Source organism: Miniopterus natalensis, chromosome 2 (assembly GCF_054644295.1).
Source record: "Miniopterus natalensis isolate mMinNat1 chromosome 2, mMinNat1.hap1, whole genome shotgun sequence".
In the NCBI taxonomy this organism is placed as follows: Eukaryota; Metazoa; Chordata; class Mammalia; order Chiroptera; family Miniopteridae; genus Miniopterus; species Miniopterus natalensis.
In genome coordinates, this window is record NC_142082.1 from 119,767,768 (window position 1) to 119,794,842 (window position 27,075).

The 27,075-nt window shown below is 35.7% G+C and overlaps 1 protein-coding gene across 1 annotated transcript in view; it reads right to left on the reverse strand.

Moving 5' to 3' along the window:
* PTPRQ (protein tyrosine phosphatase receptor type Q) overlaps positions 1-27,075 on the reverse strand; it is a 237,961-nt gene that overhangs the window by 133,307 nt on the left and 77,579 nt on the right. The window contains exons 29-35 of the mRNA XM_087814520.1: positions 25,548-25,709; positions 25,265-25,444; positions 24,579-24,686; positions 23,931-24,212; positions 14,178-14,360; positions 13,713-13,814; positions 7,874-7,994 (exon numbers count right to left, since the gene is read on the reverse strand). Of these exons, the coding sequence (XP_087670646.1) occupies positions 7,874-7,994; positions 13,713-13,814; positions 14,178-14,360; positions 23,931-24,212; positions 24,579-24,686; positions 25,265-25,444; positions 25,548-25,709 (1,138 nt within the window). The remainder of the gene's footprint in view (positions 1-7,873; positions 7,995-13,712; positions 13,815-14,177; positions 14,361-23,930; positions 24,213-24,578; positions 24,687-25,264; positions 25,445-25,547; positions 25,710-27,075) is intronic.

Consider the following 27,075-nt stretch of genomic DNA (forward strand, 5'->3'; position numbering starts at 1 on the left):
CCAATTCCTTTTCTCAACTTTTATCACATCAAGACCATGCCAGATAGCAACTGCCTATGAAGGAATCATGAACACCAAAACCCCATGGGAAGATGTAAATTTTCCCTTTTCCCTACTTGTGAACCAGAATGGTTTTCTACATAAGGTTTGAGACCCTTCGAAAGGTCAAGGCCTTCATTCTAACCTACATCATTTTATCTTTTGTTTCCTGTGGGCAATCTAACCTGATGATGCATTCACCTCTGTTTATTTCTATGAATTCATTTTCAAAACTTTAATCTGCTATCTAAATATTCTAGATAAATCCTTTCAATCACTAAATTCCACCCCCCCAAAACTAAGAATTTCAACATCCATTTACTTAACTTTTCATCAAATCATTTCCTCCCTCATATTTTCCCACCACAAGGAAACTGCTCATATATGTTACATTTTGGAAAAATTTCTCTGCACAGCATGTAGTATCAATAGTTTAGTAATTAAGTATTAAACAGCCCCAAACTAGTAAGGCACAATTAGTTGCATATTCCATGATTATAAAGATTTTCCAGAGTCTCAGAGAAAGTCTGAGTCAATATAAGGTATTTATTTGATTGTTGCTATTGCTCTTATTGTCATTTGGTTAGCTAGTTGATTTGGTTTAACTTTGTTTGTTTGCCTTTAGCAGAAAAAGACCTACTTAAAAGATTAGAGGAAAAATCCACCAAAGAGAATGAGGTTGAATGCACTTATGAGCCAGGGTCTTGGAGAAGACATAAGGAGTTGGGTCCAGAAGACAGGGAACAGGATTGTGCTTAAGTTGGGTTCCTCCCCTGAGAGTGGACAAAATTCCTCAGGTCAAAACAAGAAACCTGGATTTTATTCCAGGGGTAATGGAAACTTTTTGGAATGTTTTATCCAGGGATGTGAACTTTGGGTGTATGGTTAAATTAAATTTTAATATCCCACGGAACACTAAGATTAATTCTCTCTTTGTCCCTCCCTGTCTCCGTCTCTGTTTCTCTCCACCTTTCTCTCTCATGGTGCAGCGTCTGGCCCACCCACCTCTTCAGCTTCACCTCTTCCAATTTCCTCCTGTGCCATCATACTCAACACACACAGCCACCTTGCTGTTGTCCTTGCCAAGTTTCTTGCTGTCAACCACATCTAATTAAATTATTTGAGCTCTTATACCTGATGAGTACACACCTGGATTTTTCAGTTACATGTGTCAATAAATTCCCACTTTCTGCTTAAGTCAATTTAAGTTGGGTCCAGTCACTGGAAACTAAGTTATCTTAACTAATAACTATTCTTACTCTTTTCACCATTTCTCATATGCATTATTCTGAATATTTCCACTATCCTTATCACTCATCCCCAAATAAGCTCTACTTTGTCCATATAATATTTAAATGTGGGGACCAGTAATCCAACTGGTTTACACATGAAACCATGTAATTTTTCTCTCATACCAAGTACAGTTTATCAACTAATGCAGACCAATATCAAGCCAGTGAAGTTTTTAGTAGAAATATCCCCTATGAGTTGATGCAATAAATTCAATTTATCTTTACTCTGTTTATCACAAATGCTTTTACCAAACTAAGATTTCCAATTTCTATAAGTATACTGCTGAGTTTTTATAACAAAGACAATTATAAACTTATTCCTAGTGATGTGAGAAAAGCATGGTTTGGGAGTAAGACAGATCTGGGTTTGAATTCTGATGCTGTCATCGTCCAGCTCTGCAAATGTAAGTTATTCCTTAATCTCATCAAGACTTAGTTTCCACAATTATTAAATGAGGATACTGTTATGTTCTTTATGGTATTGTTGCAAAAAATAAATAAGAAAATATATGGAAGAAACCAAACACAACATTTGTCCCAAAATGGTAACTACTCTACTATTCCTCCTGAGCTCTTCTCTTCAGCTCTCCAAGACATTTTGCGGTAATGCCAGGAAATCACACTCTCTCACGGCTCTGTGCATTTCACAAAGAGATGAAGCAAAGAGATCCCCTACATTTAGAGTTTAAACATTTGAGATCCAGACAGGCAAAATAAATGACTAAATAGATTGGCCTTGAAACAAGTTGTGGTGGGAAGTGTGGTAAACCACAGGGCAAATGCTCCATTTATGACAGCTTCCATTTAACTCCAGGTGATTTTATCACGGTGAACATGGCAAAAGTATTCTCTATTCTCAAGGAACCTGAAGTTTTACCAGGTATCTACTCATTTTTAAATGCTGCTGGATTTCTATTCAGAATTTATTAACAATTTGCAGGTCTAGCAAAGCATGGGTGGTCACCATGTAGCCTGTTTGTGCACTCTGACACTCAAGCTTCATCCAAGTCATTCATTAAAAATGACTAGCAAGAATTTTAAAAAATTACAAAAAGATATAGCCTAATTTTACATATTTTTAAATTTATGTAAATGTGTTTTGCTCACCTATTTTGCAACTTGTCTTTTTTGTTTATCATTACATCTTGATATTTATCAAGTTTGATACCTGAAGCTCAAGCTTATCCACCTTAAGTGCTCTGTAGTAGCCCACTGAATGAATATTCCTCATTTTTTATTAATCAGCTTACTGTGGTTGGTAATTCAGATCTTGTTGTGGCTGTGATGGATACTGGAATGAACATTCATGCATATGTATCTTTCTGCTCAAGAGTGTTTTACTAGGGTTTATAACTAGAAGTGGAAACTTGAAATAGAACCTGCAGATCCTTAAAAAAAAAAAAGACTAGCAAGAAAGAGCAAAGACAGAGTTTTTAACATCTCACTAGAAACCTCAATTTAAAAAATCAAGAGCACCCTTATACTTAGCCAGTCCCTCTACCAATGTATCACTGATCATCTCAATTTGGCTCCAATATGTCATTTCTATAATGCTATTTATCAACTTCTTGACATGGCTCATTTGTGCTGCTTCTGAGACTTCATACACTGTTTCCATTGAGATGTTCTCCTGACTTAAGAATCTATCTTTACCACCTTCATCCTAAAATGGGAGTAAATTCATGAAATGTGAAATGACCCTCTTCCTATTCTGATTATTGTTCTATATCATATGCTCGAAACACTAGGTAGTTTTAAAAGGATGAAAATCTTTTAGAAAATTGGAAGAAACAGGGCTAAACATACTTTTTTAGCATATGGAAGGCCATTTTCAAAGGTAAGCTTTTATGTTACAGGGGAAATTATTAGACTGGTGACATTTGATTAAAAGTTTGCATCAGAATTGTTTTGACTGCCTAACATATTGCTTAACAAGTATCTTTAAATTATTTTACATGGCATATTTTATCTCCAATAAGTCTACATCATTTAAGGTTCTATATATTTTATATCATCTGATGGAGTATAATAAACATCTGTCAAACTGACTGATTCAGAATCACTTTTCATAATTACTGCTAAGAAAAGTGAGAAACATTTCAAAGCCAAGATCTGTACATAAGCTAGAATTTTCAGCATCACTTTCATTCTACAGTCTTTTAGCTAAACCTTATAGAGCATTCACTCAAGTTTTATGAACAAAGGAGAAAACTACTGTTAAATTTTACTGACAATATAGAAGTAAAATTGCTAAGAAAACCCACAGTGAATTCAACTCTAGAGTAAATAAATAAGCTTTATATTAGTCTACTTAACCCACAGTATATTAGAAGGAAAAGCTTTCAGTGCTCTAGTAGAAATGGATGCATTTAATGATAGTATAATTTATCCATACAACTGAGAAAAACACTACTTAAACATCTTGCTAGATGCTAAAAGTTATTTCACAGAGCAAACTATAGAAGGAAAAATTAATTTAAAATGCAGCGGGTTAAAGGAGATTTCTGAGCACACGGTCCATAGCCCATATGTGACTCACACTGCAGTGGATAGCAAATGATTGTGCATTACCCCTCATGAGTAGGTTGTAAAGAAATATGCATGACAAAGAGAGAATCATCCAGTGTAACAAATGTAACAAGAAGCCTGCATTTTGCTGACATACTGAAAAGAGTAACTAGCCAAGATGTTTAAAAACAAAAGGTAACTATTGGAACAACTGAAACAATGGAAGCAGAATTGTGAGAGAAATATAAACCGCTGAAATTGGAACCCTGCTAATAATAATAGCTACCATTTATACAGTATGTTAAAAGAACTGTACAGATAATTAAGTGTCAGAGTCAGGATTCAAACCCATGTCTCTTTCACTCAAGACCCATGTGCATTATGTTATGGTATCTGCCTCTTATTTTTCCCAATAAAACATGGCAAAAATCCTCAAAAAGCATTAGAGATTGTGAAAGAACTCAGAATTATAACTATTCCTTTAACTACATAAGCTAAAGTTTCCAGTAAGTATCTCAGTGACAAGATGCTAGACATTTAAAAATGCCTCTATATACTTCATTATCATTAATATATATTTCAGTCTGTTATAGATAATATGCTTGAAGATGCAAAAATGTTTTTCCATTTTTGCTCTTTCTTTATGTGATCTTACCCTATCCAACCTGAGGCATCCCTTGCCTGAGAGAGCATCACTACTCTTACGGCAGAAAGTCAACAAGTCAACATCAATTTCTAACTCTTAAAATATACTCTTAATTCATTCATCCCGTCAAAATACTATTTCACTTATCAGCCAGGTAGTTTTCTGTTCTAGATACAGCAATGAACAAAGTAAATCTTGAAGCACAAAGGGTCTTTCTCCCCACTCCACCAATCAATCTCCCGCCCCGTCCCCTGTGTGTGTTTTCAAATGAAACCAAGTTTTGTAGGGGAAAAAGTTTTTCTACATTCTCTGCATACATCAAGAGTCAGTCCTGGGTTATTTAAGATCATAGAGTTAGATAAATAGTGATGATGTAGAGAGGAAGGAGTGTATGAGAAAAGAAAGTTTTTATCAATCAAGAATTTAAAAAAAAAAAAAAAAGCTTTGCACTACTAAGAAAGAGCGAGAGGAAGAAAAGGCCAAGCAGCGGAACTAGAGTGTCCTGGGATCTCAGGGTGATGGCAGAGCAGTGAAGACACCTCAATAGGTTGTGAAAGAAATCCCACCATAAAGGGTTTGCTCCTTCTCAGGATGGAGAGAAATGACAAGCCTCTCAGAAAAGCTTTGTTTCTATACAGAAGACCTAAGGGCTCCTCTAGTGGACCATGAAGAGCTGGGGAAGGGTGGGGGAGTTTCCTCCCATCCTGACGCTGCAGCTGTGTGAAGGGAAAACGACCAAGGGCATCTGAGAGTTCAGACAGACTTGCTAAGAGATCCGGGGCACTAGAATAGGCCTGGGGTTGGATCAAGGATAAAACAGAAAATAGGAACCTTGAAACTAGAAGCTATGACTGCAGATCAGTGCCAGAATGATTCCCCAAAAGCCAGGTGAGAGGAGCCACAGCATCACAGACATGAAACTCCCTCAGCCCAGCTTCCCTGGGCTTCACCTGTACCTAGAATCCATCTTAGGAAGGGAGACAGAAAAGGGGTACTTTTAGAAAAAGGAGAGAAAAGGCACTGTTGGGAGGCGACCTTAAAATTGATGGAATATTTACCCAAATGAAATTGAACTAAACACAGAAGGATTGAGAGAAAAAATGAGTGACCCCGAGTCAGGGCCCTCACTGCCCACACCAACACTGCAAACGGCACAAAGACCAGTTACAGGGCATGAAGATCATGTTTTATATCACATCTGAATTCATATAAACCATGCAAAATTCTATAGTCTTGCTATATTCTGGAAAGGTAGTACAACATATGTAAATGCCGTTGTTTATTTTCAACACATCCTACTTTTAAAAAAAATAAAATTCAGAATTAAAAATAGATAACTTAGAATTACAGCTAAGTTCCTATGGGTGGGTCCTATGGGCTATCACAGTTCATACCCAGAGAGAAAAGACCCAGGGAGACCGCACCCCTCAGAATGCTATCTAACCTTGTGTGTTTCTCTCCATGTGCGCTGCACACATGATGCTAAAAAAACTCCGCGAGGCTTTAGTGAGACATGCATGATCACTGCCCAGGGAAACAAGGTTGTTCTCACAACGTGGGGCTGGAACCCCAGCCAGAAAAATCTTGAGTCTCACTTTCAATAACTTGTATTTCACTTTCAGTTTTTTTCTAACTCCATAAAATGGTGTCAAAATCTTGGAGTAATCACAGCTGATTTTAAAAAATCTAGAAGTTATCATTGGTTCATCTCTCTTTTTTTTAATCCCTGCAATGAATCTATCACCAAGTCCTGTCAACTCTTCATAACAGTAGCTCAAAGTGGCCCATTTGTCTTTGCCATAGCCAGTAACACCTATTGCAAAGACTACCAAACTAGTACCCCTACTAGGTTCCCCGCTACACTTCTGGCTCCCTACAACACATTCCCTGTAAAGTAACCAAGGTGCTTGAAATTCCCCAATAACTTCCATTATTGTTAAAATGAAAACCAAATCCTTACTGTGGCTTGGCTTCCAACCTTTGTCTGGCCCCCAGGCCTCCTCTCGTCTGTCTGTTACTCCAGCAACACTGACCTCCTTTCTTTTCTTCAGAATGACAAGTTGTGTTTCCCCACAGAGCCCAGGCCATCGACGTTCCTTCTTCCTGGAAAACTCCACCCTGCTGATCTTCACATGACAGGAAGCTTCCCTCGTCCTCCTCAGGTCACAGCTCAGTGCCACTTCTTTAAAGAGGATTTTACCAAGCACCCCATCAAAAGTACAGTCGCCCACCTTCCCTTATTTGTCTGTTTCTGGGCCTATAATCCAGTTATCCCTTTAGAATATAAACTCCTTGAGGGCAGGGGTCTTACGTGTGTCTTCTTCAGGTACACAGGCACTCACTCCTTCAGCATTGTTAGATGAGTGGATGAAAAACTGAGTGCACAGGGAAACCACGGGAAATGGCTGCTCCTGCCCACTGCTTCCCTTCCCACTAACATCTCTCCTGTCATCCCAGTTTCACCAGGACTCGGCAAAATGCCTAGGAATCAGGCCATGAAGGGCATGGGAGATGGAGTCCTACAGAGCAGTATGTAGAGTTTAAAGAGAGACCAGGAAAAGAAAACTCTTAATTTAGGAGAAAGAAGAGTACATTTTCCCAAAATATTGTAGCCTCTCAATGCTGGATCCTCCAAGTCAGGAATCTAAAAGCAAGAAATGCCTGTGCTCCATAAAATACTGTATAAAATGTATTTTCTGAGTTGAGATATTTAAAATGCACTAGGAAATATGTTCCATAACTGGTGAATCCTTTCAAGAGTGTTAACATTAGATGAAAATTAGGATTTTTATCTCTTGAGTTTTCATGAAGCAATATCATATTGTTGTTAATGGACATGAGACACACTATAGGATTTTATCTCTTTCACAATTGATGCATGAATAGGTAATCAGGAAAAGGTGATTAGACAAAAATAAACCCACTGCTTACATTGTAATAGAAAACTGACCTTTAATAACAGATTTGTGAAGAAATATCTTTCAGTTAAGTTTTAGTTAAATTATGTTCAAGGAAACTTAAACAGCAATATAGAGAATATTTGTGTAAAACTCTAGGAGAGTTTAAAAGTATACACTGTCTTCACTTAAGTTGATCAGTCAATAACGTTACAGAGCAGAATTTTAGTATAATTATACATAACACTTAATTGGTTTTGTTTTAGTTAAAAAAATTATATTATTTGACTATGCTTGGATCTCTACATGATATGGGAAAAATCTGGTTTCTTAATAAAAGCATATCAACTAGCCTATTAATAATCAGGTTCCTAATGTAGTATCATATTCTGAAATTTTAAAAAAACAAAACAAAACTACATTCCTATTATGTTACAGATTAATACTTGTTCTCAGAACTATTTCCAAAAAAGAAAAAAAAAAATTCTTACCAGACATAAACTGTGTAATAGAGGATAATTCCATTTGGCTCCAGGGGTGGTTGCCATGACAACTTCACCGTGACACCAGACAACTGTTTTACAGAGAAGTCATGGGGGGGAGAATCAGGAGCTGAAAAGTTAGAGTGAAGGATAATGCATTTTATTAAACGTATATTTAAAAAGGTTAAAATGAAGGTGCACAAAATTTTTATTATAGATGTTCTGGTAAATGAATCAAGTACAGTGCTTTTCTCCATGGGCATGGGAGACTGATGTTGACTTTCAAAATGAGATAATAAAGGAAGATTTTGCATGGTGGTGTTAGAACATCTGTTTCTGTGATTCAATGGAAAAAAACATTTCATGAGAAAAAAGAACCAGGGGTATGTCACAGTGATTCACCTACTGCTCAAGCACATCTTGGTAAATTACCATTCTCTAATAAAAATAAAACCATGGGGTGAATAAATATAATATACAGTAAAAAATAAGCTCCCCCCAAAATAAAAATAGATGGGGGGGAAATCACACATTTAAGAAGTGAAAAATGATAAGCATGACGTTGGGAGAGCAGTTAAAATAACTGACCTCACAAATAAAAACTACAGTCCTCAATGTGTCAATAAAATGTAAAATAATATCAAAATCTGTACATTTTTGTCTTGGAAATTGAATGGTTTACAAAGGAAACACCAATGCAGCACATAAACAGAAAAATACAGTTTAGGGTCTACATCTCATTCTACTGTGATAGTGTAAGTACTCAAATACGTTAGCCTTTCTAATTGAATAAGTACCAAAAAGAATTGCTGTAAACTAGTGAGCCAAGTTTAGATTTCCATTTTGATAAAACATGTAGAATGGCATTTCTCAGCTGCTGTATAACAGTAGAGTAGTACCTTAGAATATTAATATACAACTTTTTGCATGTAAAATGGTATAAATTACTAAAGCTAATCATTGATACAATTTTACATGGAAACAAACAAATCAAAAGCTAACAGAAATTCTGAGAATTTCTGAGATCTTCGAACAATGTTAATTTATTAATCTGGACATGGGCACATCACTTTTTGCAATAATTTGGATAAAATGCTACCTGAATTATTTTAATTTTTCTTTTCTGAATAAAAGCAGTTATAGTTGTGTGTGCACATGTGTCTCTGTGTGTGTTTTCATTATTTTGGTAACAACAATTTTTCAAAAGGAAAATTTATTGAGCAGAGAGAAAAGGTTTATGAGATGAGTTCTAAGGAATAATGATGACAGCTGTATTTATATTTCCATTTGGTATTCCCACTGGCAGTACAATAAAAACGCTATCAAATACTGATTACCACAAGAATCCATACATCATTTGGAGATGTCTGTTTCCCAAGACATGCATTACTTTTAACTGAGAACTCTCATTTATCAAAACAATAGCCTATGATATTTTCCCTAATAGCTTTGCAAATCTTAACTTTTGTTTATTGTTGGGGGAAAATAGATTTCAATAAAAAAATAACACTGATTTAAAACATGTTGTAAATAAGCATTTCTATTCTATAACATGTTTCAACATATTTATGTGGAATATGAGATAATTCTTGGTGTTTTATATTTAATCTTACTATATCCTTGGGTATTTTCTTTTTTTACATAAAACTGCATTTCTTAATAAATGTAAGTAATATGCTTATCTAAACAAAGCACTGCACATTTATGGGAACACACTGAATCATTTTGGTATTTATATAAAATTTAAAAATTAGAAAAATAAATGCAATATCTTTTGTGTTCTATCCAATTCATCATGACAAGGCATATGAGAATACATGAGAAGGGTCTTCCTAAGGCTGTCTGGCATGACCTTACCTACCTTTCACCTTCCCTCTTTACCCATCTTCCTTCAAGTCACAGCTTAGACATAACTTTCTCAGCTGTACTTTCGTAGGTGCCTCAGAATAGCTAGTACCACTTTTGTCCTGGTGAATAATTTTGGGGAACATTTATACCAATAACTAGAATTACAAAAATCATTTGTTTATATAGTTGTTAAGTTTCTATCTCTCCTCCTAAACTGAAAGCTCCATAAGGGCAAGGAGCTCCTAATATCCAATAAATAAAATTCCTCAGGACTTTATCCATTCTTAATTTCCTTGCAATTTATTGATTAATGGATCTTGTTCTTCACTCTGAACCTTAGTGATTATAGCAAGAACTAAGCCAAGGATTTGCATGAAAGTTTACCTTGACTTAGTATTTTTTTAACAACCCAGGTATCCAGATACATAGTATAATTTAAACTACTGACTTGAGAGGTAAAAAGCTCTGCCTGTTTGAAATATATGCTCATTACAGGCCTAGTTCCTTCACATAAGATCTCAAATTCTCAGAAAAAGTTATTTAGATAAAAATAAAGAAGTGGGCAAATAATGACTGTTTACTTCCTCTTTTCCAATTTGAATGTCTTTTTTTTTTTTCTTGTCTGATTGCTGTGGCTAGGACTTCCAGTACTATGTTGAATAAGTGGTGAAAGTGGACACCCGTGACTTATTCCTGATCTTAAGGAAAAGACTTAATTTTTGCCCATTTAGCTATGGGTTTGTCATTATGGCCTCTATTATGTTGAGGTATGTTCCCTCTATTCCGACTTTGCTGAGAGTTTTCCTCATAAATGGGTGCTGGATTTTGTCCAGTGCTTTTCTGCATCTATTGATATGATCATTTGATTTTATCTTTCATTTTGTTTATGTGGTATATCACTTTAATGGATTTGCAGATGTTGCACCAACCTTGCATTCCAGGAATAAATCCCATTTGATCGTGGTAAATGATCTTTTAAATATAGTTCTGATTCGCTTTGCTAATATTTTGTTAAGGATTATTGCATTTATGTTCATTGGGGATGTTGGCCTGTATTTTTTTTTTTTTCCTTCGCAGTGTCTTTATCTGGTTTTGGAATGAGAATAATGCTGGCTTTGTAAAGTGAGCTTGAAAGTCTTCTCTCCTCTTGAATTTTTTGAAATAGTTTGAGAAGGATAGTTGTTAGTTCTTCTTTGAGTATTTGGTAAAATTCACCTGTGAAGACATCCGATCCAGGATTTTTGTTTGTTGGGAGTCTTCTGATTACTGCTTCAATTTCGCTAGTTGTAATTGGCCTGTTCAGATTTTCTGTTACTTCTCGAAAGAAACTTTTGGAAGTTTGTATGTTTCTAGGAATGTATCCATTTCTTCCAGATTTTCCAATCTGTTGGCATATAGTTAGTTGTTCATAATATTTTCTTATAATCCTTTATGTTTCTGTGGTGTCTGCTACTTCTCCGCTTTCATTTCTGATTTTATTTATTTGGATCCTCTATTTTCCCTGATGAGTCTGGTTAAAGGTTTATCAATCTTGTTTATCTTTTCAAAAACCCAGCTGTTGGTTTCATTGATTTTTCTGTATTTTTTTAAAATTTTTTTTAATTCTCACCCGAGGATATTTTTTTCCTTTGCTTTTCAGAGAGAGTAGAAGGGAGGGAGGGAGGAGGGGGGAGAGAGAGAGAGAGAGGCATCGATGTGAGACACATCGATTAGTTGCCTACTGCACGTACTCTGTCCAGTCCAGGGATCAAACCTGCAACTAAGGTATGTGCCCTTGGCCTGAACTGAACATGGGACCCCTCAGTCTGTGGGCCGACACTCTAACCACTGAGCCAAATTGGCCAGGGCTTTTTTGTATTTTCTTTTTTTAGACTCTATTTCATTTATTTCCATTCTGATATTTATTATTCCTTTTCTTCTACTCACTTTGGGCTTCATTTGTTCTTCTTTTTCTAGTTCCTTTAAGTATAAGGTTAGATTGTTTATTGAAGATTCTTCTTGTTTCTTGAGGTAGGCCTATAATGCTATGAATTTCCCTGTTAGGACTGCTTTCCCTGTGTCCCATACATTTGGGGTTGTTGTGTCAGATTGACTACTATCAATAATTCAACAAACAACAAGTGTTGGTGAGAATGTGAAGAAAAGAGAACCTTCGTGTGTTATTGGTAGGAATGCAGATTGGTGCAGCCACGGTGGAGAGCAGGATGGAGGTTCCTCAAAAAATGAAACATGAAACTGCCTTATAACCCAGCAATTCCACTTGAGGGTATTTATCTGAAGAAGCTCAAAACACCAATTCAAAAGAATATATGTACCCCTATGTTCATTGCAGCATTTTTTCCAATAGCCAAGCTGTGGAAGCAACCCAAGTGTCCATCAATGGACGAGTAGAATATTAGCCATAAAAGGAATGAAATCTTACCATTTGTGACAGCATGGACCTAGAGGCTATTTTGCTAAGTGAAATGTCTGTCAGAGAAAGATAAATACCATATGATTTCACTTATATGTGGAATCTAGAGAACAATATAAATTAATAAACAAAACAGAAACACACTCACAGACACAGAGAACAAACTGATGTTTGCCAGAAGAGAGGGGGAGCAGTGGAAGACTGGATGAAAAGGTTAAGGCATTGAAAAGTACAGATTGGTAGTTACAAAATAGTCACGGGGATGTAAAGTACAGCATAGGAAATATAGTCAATAATATTATAATAACTATGTATGGTGCCAGGTGGGTACTGGAAACACTGAGAACACTTTGTGAAATATATGATTGTCTAACCATTATGTTGTTCACCTGAAATTAATACAAAATAATATTGAATGTAAATTGCAATTAAATTTTTTTTTAATTTTTAAAAATACATTTTGGACAGGTAAATTTTGATGGAGAAACAAGGACAGTATGTAGAGGCAATGACCATGGAAAACTAACCTCTAAGAAAACTTAGAAACTGGGAAAACCCAGAGCTACCACCATGCTTTAGTGAAGTAATTTGGTGGAGGGGAAGCCATGGAGGATCTGAAATGGGAGAAGAGGACTCCAAATACTTAGTTATGGTGAATAAGATAAGAGTAATGTAGAGAAAAGCCTTCCTTCTAGAAGTGTACAATGCCCACTTTGTCCTGGTGAATGACTAAAATCTGAATAGCCACAGGGCACAACCTAGCTGGAAAGACTGGGAAACTTGGAAGAGGGGAGGAAAAAAGATACCCTACAAATACTCATGATACATACTGGCCCATCTCTCACGGCAACAGGACATCCTTTTACAGAAAAAATTAACAGTCTCAAAACACACAGTGTATTAAACATAAAATGCAAATCCAAGCCCAAGCATATTCCTAAAAAGTAATTTTCTTAGCATAATATATGCCTCTACCTTGGTGAGGTAGTGGTATAAAGTGGTCTCAGTAGCAAAGATTTTATTTAGGTTAAGAAAAGGTATGTTTCAATATTCAACAGGAAGACTATTAACAGTCAGGAATGCCATCTTGTAAATTATATAGCAAACCTGGAAAATAGTCTGAACTCATTGTCAAACTTATTCTAATGTGATAAAAAACTGTTGCAGCTTGACATAACAGAATCTACTACAAAACTTAGGCAAATAAATGTCTATTCTTATGGATGTAAAAGTTGAAAAACACCATTATAACTAAGACAGTTAGTTGATGTTCAAACCATTCAAACCAAAATGTTAGCCTTAAAAATTCTTAAAAACATATTCCTGATTTTTTACAGAGCACAGATGACTCCAGAATAATTTTAAAAAGCATTTTACATAAATGTAAAAAGCATTATACATAGTCAGAACATAAATCTGACTATGCTAGCTACTTTGATACCATGACAATGAAATCTGTGTAATGCTGGTGTGGCACACAACTGATACCCAAGGATAGGGGATTTTTTACATTATATCTTCATCTACAGACATGTTTTTTGAAATGTCATGAATTCAAAATATATCACTACCCACTACCATGCTTACCATCTTCTTCTGTCAGTACACGTATGGGTGCACTGCGAACTCCTTCACCTCTGAGCGTACTAGCAGACACCTCAACTATATATGGGGTATATTTCTTCAATCCTAAATGGAAACAAAATTGATCAGTTGGGACTTACAGAATATCCTTTAATAATATGCATGAAGCAGACTATGAAATATCTCTTCACAATCTTCCAAAGTAAAAACTAAATGAAAATGTAGATCTTTGAAATAGTAACTCCTCTTATGAAGACAAAATGATATTGGGTAATGTGGACAAGGAATATCCTTTCATGTGACCTGAAATAAACTCTTACGTTATTTAACCAAAAAGCTAGAATTGTCATAGCCTGTATAAAACGACTCGCACTTAACATTTATAAAAGAACAAGCTAATATTTTTGTGGCCACTCTGTCAATATAAATGTAACTATACAACATTATACGTGTGTGTGTGTGTGTTACCTTTAATGCTCTGAGTCAAAGAAGTTGTATCTATAGTTCTTTCCTCATTTCCATTAGTTCTCTTGAGATAAATTGTATATTTCTGTATGATTCCATTGGGACTATGCGGTGGAAGAAATGATATTTCAATCTCTCCAGAGGAAATATTTTTGTAAGTAATATTCTCTGGTGCACTACCAGGCACTAAAAGAAAAGAAAAATAAAATAAATGCATAAAACAGTTCCATCCTAAAAATCTATTCTGCTGAACTTTTCATCCAAGTGCACTAGGATGTGATTGTAATAAGTATCCTAAATGAAGCAAGGTGTAGTTAAACTATACACTAAGAACATCATTAAAAAAAATTCATCTTTAAATAAAATTCATACTATGATTTTACAGAATGCTTATAGTATATTTATTAAAATATTTGTAGCTGTATTAAGCTATCTTGCAGAACAAACAGATGAAAGAAAGAGGGTTGAAAAATACTTAAAAAGGGTTCTGTCTTTCATTAACTATATATATTTATATAGTTAATATATATATAGTTAATATATATATACAGAATCCTTTTATATATTAACTATATAGTTATATATATATAACTATATATTATATATCATATATTTAATATGTTATATATATTAACCACATATATATATAACTATATATATATATATAGTTAATAATTAGTTTTGGTCTAAAACAAAACCTATGACAAAGCAAGTAATTTTTCCTAGATAAAATGTTGCATATTATAACCTGGCAGCAATAGAGCCTCCTAAGGATAGATGATATCATTAAATAAAACACTAGTTTTTTATGTCTACTAATGTTTTAATTGCATTAAATGCCATGGTCATAAATGGTTCTCTACACATATTCAAATAGTAACAGTACCTGTGGGATTCAAATTTTGGAAAAACAGATACTCTAAACTGAATGACTATCTTAATTAAAATAATTAAAACACTGTATAACACAAATTTTTCTCTTAATTACTTGCAGAGCTGACAAGAAAGTAAGAAATCTGTGGCGGCCAAGAAACTAAACAAAATAAAATAAAACAAAATAATAATACAGTAAAAACAGGTATCCTGAGATGGAAGCTGGTACTAAAGCCAGCTTTGCCTTGGAGGGTATTGGTCAACCCCGGTGACTTTGAGTTTCCATATTAAGAGCTGTGTGGAGTGCCAGAGATATGCTTGAACCAGAAGAAGGGCAAGGGATATCCCTGCGTAAAGAGCTAGAACCCTGCAAGAGTGCAATTTCAACCAGAACCATGACATTGGACAACTCTAGGGGGCGCCCTGAATTCTTCTGCAGAACGCAGTAAAATTCACCATGAGTGGTAACTCTTGGACTAGTGCAACATGGTTCATTCACTCTAAGGGGATGAAGAGTGGGGAGTAAACCCACTATAGAAAATATTACAGAAAATAAACTTTTTTCTCTTGATAAAGAGGTGGAAGAGAAAGAAAAATAATGCAGTTTTGGAACTGCAAGTCTGTCCCTATGACCCTATGTGGCCCGAATCCGTGCTGTCCATATAGCCTGAAAAAACTCTCCTTCAGAATTTAAGTTACAACAAATCTTTAATCCTGAGTTGATATGATTCAAAAGCAAATAGCAAAAGTAAACCTAAATCTTCTCTGAAGAAACTCAACTTCAACTCAGGCCACATAAATTTCCCACAGATAAAGTTTCAAGGAATATGAGCTCACTGATACAATCGCTAACCACCCAAGCAAATCAGGCACCAAAAGTTAAAGCAGAAAAGAAAAATGAGAAAATAATGCAGACACACTCACACACAAACACACATATACACTCTTACACACGCGAACACACATATACACTTACACCCACACACAAACACTCTCACACACACACACATGCAAACACACATATACATATACACTTACACATTCACACACGCAAATACACACACTCTTACACACTCGCACATGCAAACACACATATACACTTACACATTCACACACAAACACATACACACTCTTACACACACACGCAAACACACATATACACTCTTACACTCACACACGCAAACACACATATACTCTCTTACACACCCAAACACACATATACACACAAACACACATCAGACTGCAAAAGACTTCAGCTGTTCCACTTACTACAGAATAAAATTATGAATGTTTAGTATATTTCAAGAAATAAAACAGATCTGAAAATGTCAACAGAATTCTTTAAATAATAAATAAATAAATAATAAATAAATAAATAAGCAGGGCTAATAGAGAACCAGATGGGCTTTCTAGAACAGCAAAACAACACAAAAAAAATGCATTTAAAATTGATGTCTAAAAGTAGATTGGGTAAGAAAAGAGAAAAATTTAGCAAAGAGGATGATAGTATTAAAGAAACTATCAAAATGTAACTCAGAGAAAGAAAATAAGAAAAATAAAAATGGCAGACATAGAGGTTATATTAAGAAGGTCTAAGATAATAGAATGAGGTAGAAGAAATGTTTAAAAAGATAATGGCTGAGACTTTTCAAAATTGTTGAAAGATATCAAACTTCAGATTAAGGAATTCCAATAAATCCCAAGCAGAAATTAAAAAAAAATCATATTTAGGCCCTTCATTGTGAAAATACAGTACACAAAGAAGAGATGATCTTAACAGCACCAGAAAAAGACCTATCATCTATATAGGAATGACAATTAGGCTGACAATTGACATTAATTGAAAAACAACTGGAATTCTACACCCAGAAAAATGAATACAGGTGAAACAGAGATACATGTAGACAATCAAGAACAGAGAATGCCATCGATACAACTTCAATAATGAAATTTTAAATAATGCACTCTCAGCAAAAAGAATAAAAAATTTTCCTGGAGATGAAACACCACAATTGCAAAGATAATGTTAAACATTGGCTGCACAGAACAATAACAATAATGGCTAATTTTGGAATTAAGCAATATAAACTAAATATGTAAATATTATTGCCATTATAGAGTCCTGCTATTAAATTCTTTCCTTTCAAAAGAAAAAAAATGAACCTTTTTTTATTAGTATTCTCCATACAATAGACATAAAAGTGCTACTAATAAATAGACAAAATTCTGAAGTCTTGAAAGTGTAGACAGTGTCCCTCCATCCCAACCCTGCTAATTGTTATCTACTATGAAGTGTATTGTATCTAAGGCAGACTTAATAGAAAAAAACCTGACATAAAAAATGGTGATAGTTCTAAAATGTTTGAAGGTCTATAAATCAGAACATGGTTTGATGTAGCAATACATAGCAATATAATTATATGGTTTGATGTAGCAATACATAGCAATATCCCTTCCCAAGCACCCAAAATCTACTCTGAATGCTTTGTTAACCATCTGGCTCTCAAATCTTGGGCCTGCTGAGAACACTGCATCTTAGCCCTAGGAGTTGAATAGTTGTATTGGTTGCTCCTCTTTGCCGAATTCAGATTGTTTTTCCTTCCTTCTTCCTGATGAACTCTGTGAGCTACACTTCCTTAGGACAGTCATCGGCTGATACTCCACCACTTCTCCAAACATCTTAAAAACATTACCACCTGCCCGGCCGGGCGTGGCTCAGCGGTTGAGCGTCGACCTAGGATCCAGGCGATCGGGGTTCGATTCCCAGTCAGGGCACATGCCCGGGTTGCGGGCTGCAGCTGATCAATGACTCTCATCATTGATGTTTCTCTCTCTCTCTCCCCCTCTCCCTTCAACTCTCTGAAATCAATAAAGATATATTTAAAAAAAAAAAAAGTTACCACCTGGATGACTGACTTCCTCTCTAACACTCTTAGAGATGTCAACATCGATGCAAATGGTCTGTCCAATTTCCTGGTGCCTGCATTCCTGATCTCTGTAATTCCAACAGCCTTTTCCTCTACCTCACCTTCCCACCAGCTTTCATAGGCACCTGAGACCCTGTCATTACCAGTAACTGCCGGGATCTCTCTTTGGCCACCACTTTCTGTCTTTCCAGCTTACTGACTCTTGTTCTGCCAATCAAACAATTATTTTATCTTCATTAAATCTTCACTGCCCATCACCTCCCTACTCAGTCAGAGTCCACAGTCTGTCACTAACATCACTCCCTAGCCATCTGCATCAGCTCTGTCTCTCTCCTCACCTAATTCCCTCCCCGTAACTCATACTGCTTCAAAGACAGAAATATTCTATTCTTCCTCAACTGCATATAGTATCTTCTCACTTCAGGAACTGGGCAATTGCTATTCCTCCTTCTGAAACACTTTTCATTATCCTTATCTAACTGAATCCCATAGATTATTAATATTTCTGGGTGTATATATAACATCCTCAGAGAGACTCTCAGTCCTCTACCTCAAATAGCCACTCATGCTCTATAACTCCCTTCTTTCCTTCATAATTATTCTTCATAGAACTTATCGCTACCCAAAGTCATATGTATTATTTGTTTATTAGCTTATTTTCTGTGGCCCTTCAAAGAATGTTAAGTTCCAAGAAGGAATTTTGTCTTATTTACAGTTGTATCCACAGTGCCTACTAGAGTTGTAGTACATGATAGGTGTCCATAAAAATCTGCTCAATGAATGAATATGTTCAACGTGACATAGAATGCATTAAAAACAAGAGAGAAACTCATAGCTAAGGAAAATAAGTAAAATTGAATTGAATAGCTCTTTAATAGTAAGAAAAAAGGGAATTAATGATACAATGCTTGAATTTTATAATTCAGTATAACTTCTGATTTTGAAAATTTTCATTGGTGTTTTCTAAGTTGTCCCTTAGGAGTTTCCTGCCTACCACCAGTAGTCAGGATAAATATGCATCTCTGACCCATCTCTGATCCTTTGCATTTTTATTCATTAATCCTGAGAGGATAACTGTGGTAGGATAGTAAGAAGCTAGGAAAATTCCTGGGCAAGTAGGAAAGGGAAACTGAGACAAGAAAATTAAACAAGGCCAAATAATTTTAACAACTTACAGCCAGCTTGTGAATCACAAGGCCTTTTCTTCCCCAACCAAGGACACTTAAGAGCAAATGGTTTATACCTCCCCTCCCTAACCAGAGAATACATAGCTTAAATCACCCTGGTCTGGGAAATAAAGAGCAAAGACCCAATTAATGCCATTTGTGTCAGCTAAACCCAAGGACAGATAAAGTCAGGGGAACAAATAACAAAAACCCCATTAAAGCCAGGCAGACCCAAGATAAAAAGTAAAACAGTAAAACAAACCAGCTGAGTAATCCCAAACTCCCCTATACACTCATTTTGATACATCAGCATATTACAAATACACCTAGAAAGCTAATGAATATTCTGTTGAAACCCTCCCCTAAGTTCCTGCAGGGGGAAAAAACAAACAAAAAACAGGACCAAGACTCAATGCAGGCTCACTCTAGACTATGCCCGTGCCCTTTCCTGGGCATGAACTTTTTACTTCCTCCTAAAGTCTAAGGGTCCCCAGGAGACTTGCAACCAGGAGAGCAGTGGGAAGCAGTAGCTCCATCCAGGCTTACCCCCGATCATGTCTCCAAGGCCCCCTTTTCTCTGACTTCCCAGTGAGTTGGAGCAGCCCTGCCTTGGCTCACTGCTTTCCTATAACATTTCTAGGGAGCCAAAGCAGAGCACTGTCTAGACTCTCTGAAGTTGCTTCTTCTACTCTAAGCCCTCCTTCTGTTTCACTGTCCCCAGCTTTAACAAAAGTACTCTCAAAATCACCTGGGCTCTATTGTGAAATCTTTCCTACACAAAGTCAAGAACCCACACTCTACAGGCCAGCCTGGGGAGACCCGCTCCAGCAGTCCCTGTCCAATAACATATCTTCAGGGAAAATAAAGCAAGACCAACTGGATGAGTTACTAATTTTGGAGAGTGATGAGGCACTCTTCAGTTTTCTGACATAGCATAGTGTTTCCAATTGTAGAAGTAGTGCGTAAAAGAGATAACTCAAGAATTAAAAGTAATTATTATAGTTAGTTGAAATAAGCTAAATTGATGTAAAAATTTAAAATAAATAATTTAGTTCATGATGATACTAAAATATGAAGTGAGGAGTTACCTTGTGTATGTCAAAAGATTGTTGTTTGGTATACATAGTTTTAATGCTATGTAGATAAATTAAGAAATGTCATTAATTAATATAAAATTATAGAGTCCTAAACCAAAATTTGGTCAATGTCAGGCTAAGTTACTATTCATGGGTGTTTATTGCCCAAAATCAGACACAGTCAAGGCATTTGGTTAAAGTATTACTATAAAGAAAGTTATGTCTTGCCTTGGCTGGGTGGCTCAGTCAGTTGGAGCATCATCCTGTACACTGGGTTCAGTTCCTAGTCAGGGCACTTACCTAGGTTGTGGGTTCAATTCCTAGTTGGAGGGTGTATGAGAGGAAACTTATCAATGTTTCTCTCTTTCTCTTTCTCTCTCTCTCTCAAATCAATAAAAACATATCCTCAAGGGAGGATTTTTTTAAAAAAAAGAAAGTTATGTCTTAAAAAGGTTACAGGATACATGGATCATAGGGTAATTTGTATGGGAACTTAAAATTCTTTATGTGATTACTGCACACTATTCTCATAATTATTTTCATAATTCTCATAATTATATGAGAAAATATAAACTAATCTCAAGTTTGCTTGTCAACTGTACATTCTATACTTAAAGCACACATAAACACATACACACAAAATCAGTCTTGCATTGATCTTTCCTGCTTGAACACAAGAGTACAGTATTTTATTTCCAAGTACTAGTAAACTCTGATTCTCCAACCAAGATAAAACATTTGAACAAATAATTTACTCCTATTTATAATTAGCAGCATTAACACATTATTGAGTTAGCACATTCTTCTATTTCTCATGAAACAATAATAAAAAGAGTTGACTCTTGCTTTTATGTAAGAGTAAAAGATAAAATTATTGTATTTAATAAGCATCCTGAGCCCTGGGAACAGATAGTTGTTCTTGAGCACGTCCTGCTTCAAATGCACCTTGAGCCTCTATTTAAAATTCTAGCTTCCTCTTTTGCAAAAAGAGCTAAGTTGGTGGCTCAGTAGTAGTAAACATGACCTAAGAAAAGTCACTAACATCGATTCCGTTGTCCATTTCCATCCAGATAGAGAATACGCAGGCCTTGAGAGTACCCTAATTTAGGACAGAGAACTAGGAATTAAGACTATGGGCACTAAGCCCTATCTATGCCCTATTTTTAGGCTTCTTTTGCTTCCAGTGTAAAGACGACTGAATTACAGTCACCCAAGTGGGTGAGCTAGTGAGCCCTGTCATAAGTTGTTCCCCCTTCTCTATTTTTTGTACTAGCTTGGGGCCTTGAACAGTTGTCAGGAAGCTTAGCTTCAAATCCAAACATTACTTCTCACCTACTGTGGTTGTTGAGTCATTTTACTCAAATAGTCCTAGGTCTCCTCTTCTATAAAATAAAGGGTTAAAAAAATAATAATAAAATAAAATAAAAGGTTCTGAGTGTTTTCTAAAACATCTTTCAAACCTAAAATCCACGTTTTAAATTACATTTCAAGTTAAATTCTTACATTCACTTACGGTTTGTTATTTATCCCTACCTTTGAATTAAGCTCACACAACAAATAATGACATAAAAACAAATATATATATATATTTAATCCTCACCCAAGGATATTTTTTCCATTGCTTTTCAGAGAGAGTGGAAGGGAGGGAGAGAAACATCGATGTGAGAGAGACTCATCGATTGGTTGCCTCCCCCCCCACATGCCCCGACGGGCCAGGGATCAAGCCTAAAACCAAGGTACCTGCCCTTGGCCAGAATCAAACCCGGGACCCTTCAGTCTGCAGGACAACGCTCCAACCACTGAGCCAAACTGGCTAGGGCAAATCAAATTTATATTTTAATACTAAGTAGAAACTTGCATGCATGTAATAATAAGGAAGCAAAAAATGATTTTTATAGATAGTCATAAAAATAAGATGTACTTGATGCTGTGACCACTTACGTAGTGAAACATTTGATAAGCATTCATGAATATGGCTATTTTTAATATAACAAGATTTTTAAAAATTTATCTTTATTGTTGAAAGTATTACCGATGTCCCCCACTTTTCCCCCATTGATCCCCTCCACCCTGCAAAGTTCTTACTTTCCTTTAAAATGCTGTTCACAGTCAAAACCGGTAAAATATGGTTCTACTGCAACAATGGACAGAAAGATCCAGATGTATTTATAATTTACCAACTTTATTGATGATTTCTAAAACAGCATGTATTGTGAAAGGAAATGGGCTTTACAATCAGATAGATTTGGGTTCCAGTTCCAGTTTTATCGCTTACCAGCTGTATAATCTTAAGCAATTAAATACCCACCAATTAATATTAACTTTAGGTGGGTAAAAATTCATTTTATTCTACAGTGACACATTCCCAGTAGGACTTGGCACATTGTAAATATCTACTGAAAGGATAAACCTCTCGGATCTTGGTTTTTTATTGGGCAATAAAGCTAATAATATCTTAATGCTTTATTCTAGAATACAAAGGCAGTACTGTGAAAGCCAATAGCAGAGCCCATGGCACTTTGCAGGCGCTTAAAATATGCTCGTTTCTTTCCTTGACTCAGTGTAAAATAAAATAAAACCAGGCCTGGTAAAGAGCAGACATTTTTTCACAAAAATACTTAAGTACAATGTCTATAAAATCAATGAAACGTGACTATATGTGGTTTAATATCAATTAGGTTTCACTTTAGGGGAACTCATGATGAAAAAAAGAAATGCTCTTTTCATCACTCTCTTGTTCCTGCAATTATAACCAATGCCTCTCTATGGGCATTGTGTCATCTCATTTACTTAATTTCTGAGACCAGGTTCAAGAGGATACTTTGGCTCAAAGGTAAGCTGCTTTACCATATTCCTTGGTCCTCAAGGTCAGAGGCAGGGCCATAAGGATCAGGCTATTCTATATGAAGTTGCTAGTATTTGGGCATTATGACCCATAGGAATAGCAATTCCAAATGGTTCAGCCAGTTGCTAGTCAATAAATGCTTATTTTTTACATGTAGGGATAAAATAGTAACTTTCAATTTAGTTCTTAATTCTCAGCATACACTATAAAGTTGACCTAAGAGTGATGTTCCAATATATGATTATAAACAAACAATAAACTAACATCATCAGGCAAAATGTCTTCCTTTGTGCTGTTGGCTCTTGCATGAGTGAAACTGAAACACAGCAACTCCTTGCCTGTGTTATTTTCTTTGGATTGGCTATCCCCCCCCCCCCCCCCACTATATGGCCTCCATAAGGTCCTTGTGCCCATTCCAACTGACTCCTTAAGATCCACGTCAAATGCTACCTCTTCCATAAGGTATGCCTTTTCTGCACTCCCACTCCCTACCTACCTACATACCTCATTAGAGTATAAGAATCTATTCTTATGAGTGTGTCTCTGCTTTTACCTTATTTGAAAGCAAGCAATTATTAATTTGCAAATTTACAGGCACATTGAAAAACATCTTTAGTTTCTTAAGGCCTTTCATTTGTAAAATTTGCTGATTTTTAGTTTGGAATTCCCTTATATGCAAATCAGACTTTTAAAAAATTTGCACAACAAGCCTTTTCTCACATTCTTAACAGAAAAAAAGCAAATAAATTCCTGGATTATAAAAAATGAAATAATGAGGGGTTTTAGTTTCAGTAAAATAGAAACAATAGAGCAACTGTCAGCCACATTTACTTTATTACTATGCATTATTAAACAAACAAAAAACTTACCAGTCTCAGAAGTCCTTACAGAGAGTAAGGAAGATAACTGATTGCCATGACCCAATCTGGTGTATGACCTCACAGAAATGTTATAAAGGGTGTAGGGTTTTAAGTCCCTTAAAATTATGTTTGTCGTTGAGGTGTTCTTCATAAATAAGGTATCCATGTTTTTATAGAGGACTTCATAAGCAACAATAATCCCATTGGGTTTCTCAGGTGGTAACCATTTCAAACTTATTTCATATGCAGTCAGGTCAGTAACTTCCACATCTTGAGGTGATGATTCCGGTTCTGGGGGAGGAAGAGAAAAAAATTATTTTTAATCTTCACCCAAAGATATTTTTTCCCATTGCTTTTCAGAGAGAGTGGAAGGGGGAGAGAGAGAGAGAGAAACATTGATGTGAGAGAGACACATCAATTGGTTGTCTCCCGCACATGCCCCAACCTGGCCGGGGACAGAGCCTGCAACTGAGGTACATGCGCTTGATCGTAATTAAACCAGTGAGCAAAACTGACTAGGGCGGGAGAAGAAAAATTTAAATACATGTATTTTTTCATGTTTATTGCTTCAGACACTAAAGGCATCATGAGGTAGATGTTAGTAAGCAGGCAATACCATTTGCTTTCTTCTATTAAAACTGCACTTGACAGTCTTACCATCTTCTGGAGTTCTCACAAAGATGTCATTTTCTTCAGACAAAGAACTTTCTCCAACATGGGTTGAGGCAGCCACTCTCATCTTATATTTTGTGTATTTCTTTAACCCTATAAAAACAACAGGCAATTTGTTTAAATTCCTTAAAATAACACTGAGATTAGTGTGTTATAGGCATAGTGAAAATAATTTATTTGGGAGACTGACTCCCCAGGTCAGTTTCCTTATAATCCCAATCTCCCAAAAGTCCTTGGATTTGAGGATCTTCCCCTGTTGATGATGTTTTAGTTATTTCCTAAAATATTAAGGAAGATTTGAGGCTGAAAAATAATTTTGGCACACTGCAAGGAGTATAGTTGCCTTGGCACAAACACCACATCAGCTGCTTTACTTCACATTCATTCCTTCAAGCCTTCAGTGCTGAGTTATTTCAATATACCAGACATATAATTTCCTGGGTTAAGTATATTCCTAAGATATCTGTGATCTGATGGTTTTACTCCTTTGTAGATAAAGAACAATTTAGTCAGGTTATTTCTTCACATATTTTTTAAGATATCCATGGCAGCATAGCACAACAAAATCTGGAATGATGAAACACATGTCCTGCAAGGCTTAAGGCATAGAGAGACATACATATTTTTCCATTAGAATAGAAAAGTTTTTTAAAAGCAAAACTTTGTTCTACCTGTTATGAGAAAGCTGTTATCTAGAGTAGTCATCTGGAATGCTCTGTTTGTATCCAATTCCACTGCATAAATTGTATAATGAGTTATTTTTCCATTGGGATATTCTGGAGGATCCCAATATAATAAAATAGATGAAGAACTAATATTTTTATAGTTTATAATCTGAATGGAGCTTGGCACTTGAAAAGAAGAATGAACAATTAATATGAATGAAAAGAAAAAGTATTTCAATGCGCAAGAGCATATCTCCAGGTAATTATTTCAAAGGAAACACATTCTTACCTTGCTCGAGTGTCCTAACATTGAGAACCGTTGGTGGTCCTTCTCCCATGATGGTGAAAGCAGATACACTAATCATGTGCTCAGTGAAAGGTACGAGTCTCCTGATAACGTAAGACAGCTGTTCAGCGGCGATGTCAGTGATATACTGATTCCATGTAGCTCCTATTTGAAATCAGTGTTTTTTTTAAAAAAGGTGTTTGGTTCATGATCAAAATTATTTTTGCTCACACAGTGAAATCTTAAACCTGATTTCGTATTATTCATTAATCCCCCTATGCACTCCTTTATGTGAAAAGTAGATATATAATTAATAATAAATGTGCTGAATACTCCCCAACAATATCTAAAAATATTTTGTGCTCACAATATAGTTTTGTTAGGTATTATTTATCCTGGAACATGAGATTAGTGTTTCGAGAAAACAGAACTTGCTAAAATGGACTGACTAGGAAATTTTTTGAAAAGACAGACTAGTCAATAATATCAAATTGAAATGTCCTAAGTCATTGCTAGATTATAAAGTGAAAGAAATGAGGCTTTTATTTGAACTCAAAATTCACTATACCTTCACTAAACCCAGTAATATTTTAAAGCATGCAAGTTTGGATAACTGATACATACATCTGTCTGAACAAGGATTTCAAATAGTGTTAGATTTTAAAAGTTATTCAGAACTTATGGTTCGAATAATGTTAACTAGCAATTAGGCCAAACGTGAAGTGTTTAAGAAAACATCTGTATCAGAAACCGTGGGCCTCTTAATTTGTAGCATTGCCCCCAGTCTTCTTTGCAAAGAAAAAAAGTGAATAAATGAGTATGTGAAATAAACGTATACTAAAGGTAATGTGATATTTTTTTGACTGATTCTACCATCAATAAAATTACACTTTTAACTTGGAACAGGACAAATACCAAATCAGAGAAAAGGGAAAAATGTTCTTCTTACTTAGCATTTCAGAAAAAAACAGAGAGAATTTAGATGGGCGTTTTCTAACCAAGTACTTTTAATTTGCTATATATGACATTCTTCTTTTAGAAACAATAAGATCCATTGACCCCAGAGAGCAAGTGTACACACAAATGACATCACCACATCGCTGGGGCACCTACACCTGTTTATCACTGCATGCACCAGAGTTGTAACTTTCTGACCTATTTACCTTTGGTGACATTTGAAAACCTATTAGTCAAAAGCTGCAGAGAGTGTGAGGCCTGTAAATGATTTGAAGATATGTTAATCCCTCCCCATCACACCTGCTTTGGCAACTGTAATAACTGATTGTCTATGCAGCTTGGCTGAAGACTCTAGGGTGCTACTTTCTCTAGGAGGAAGGTCAAATGGGTTAGGAGGGGCCGGCTCCTTCCTGTGTGGCATTTCCATTTGCTGCATGAGGTTATCCAACAGTTAAAGAAGAAAAAAATCTGACGCCAGCCCACGAACCATTAATTATTTGGTTGAACTCTAAGCTCAGGTTCATATCTGTGCTGGCCAGCACTGGTGGTTTAAGTGCATTTCATAGAACATAAA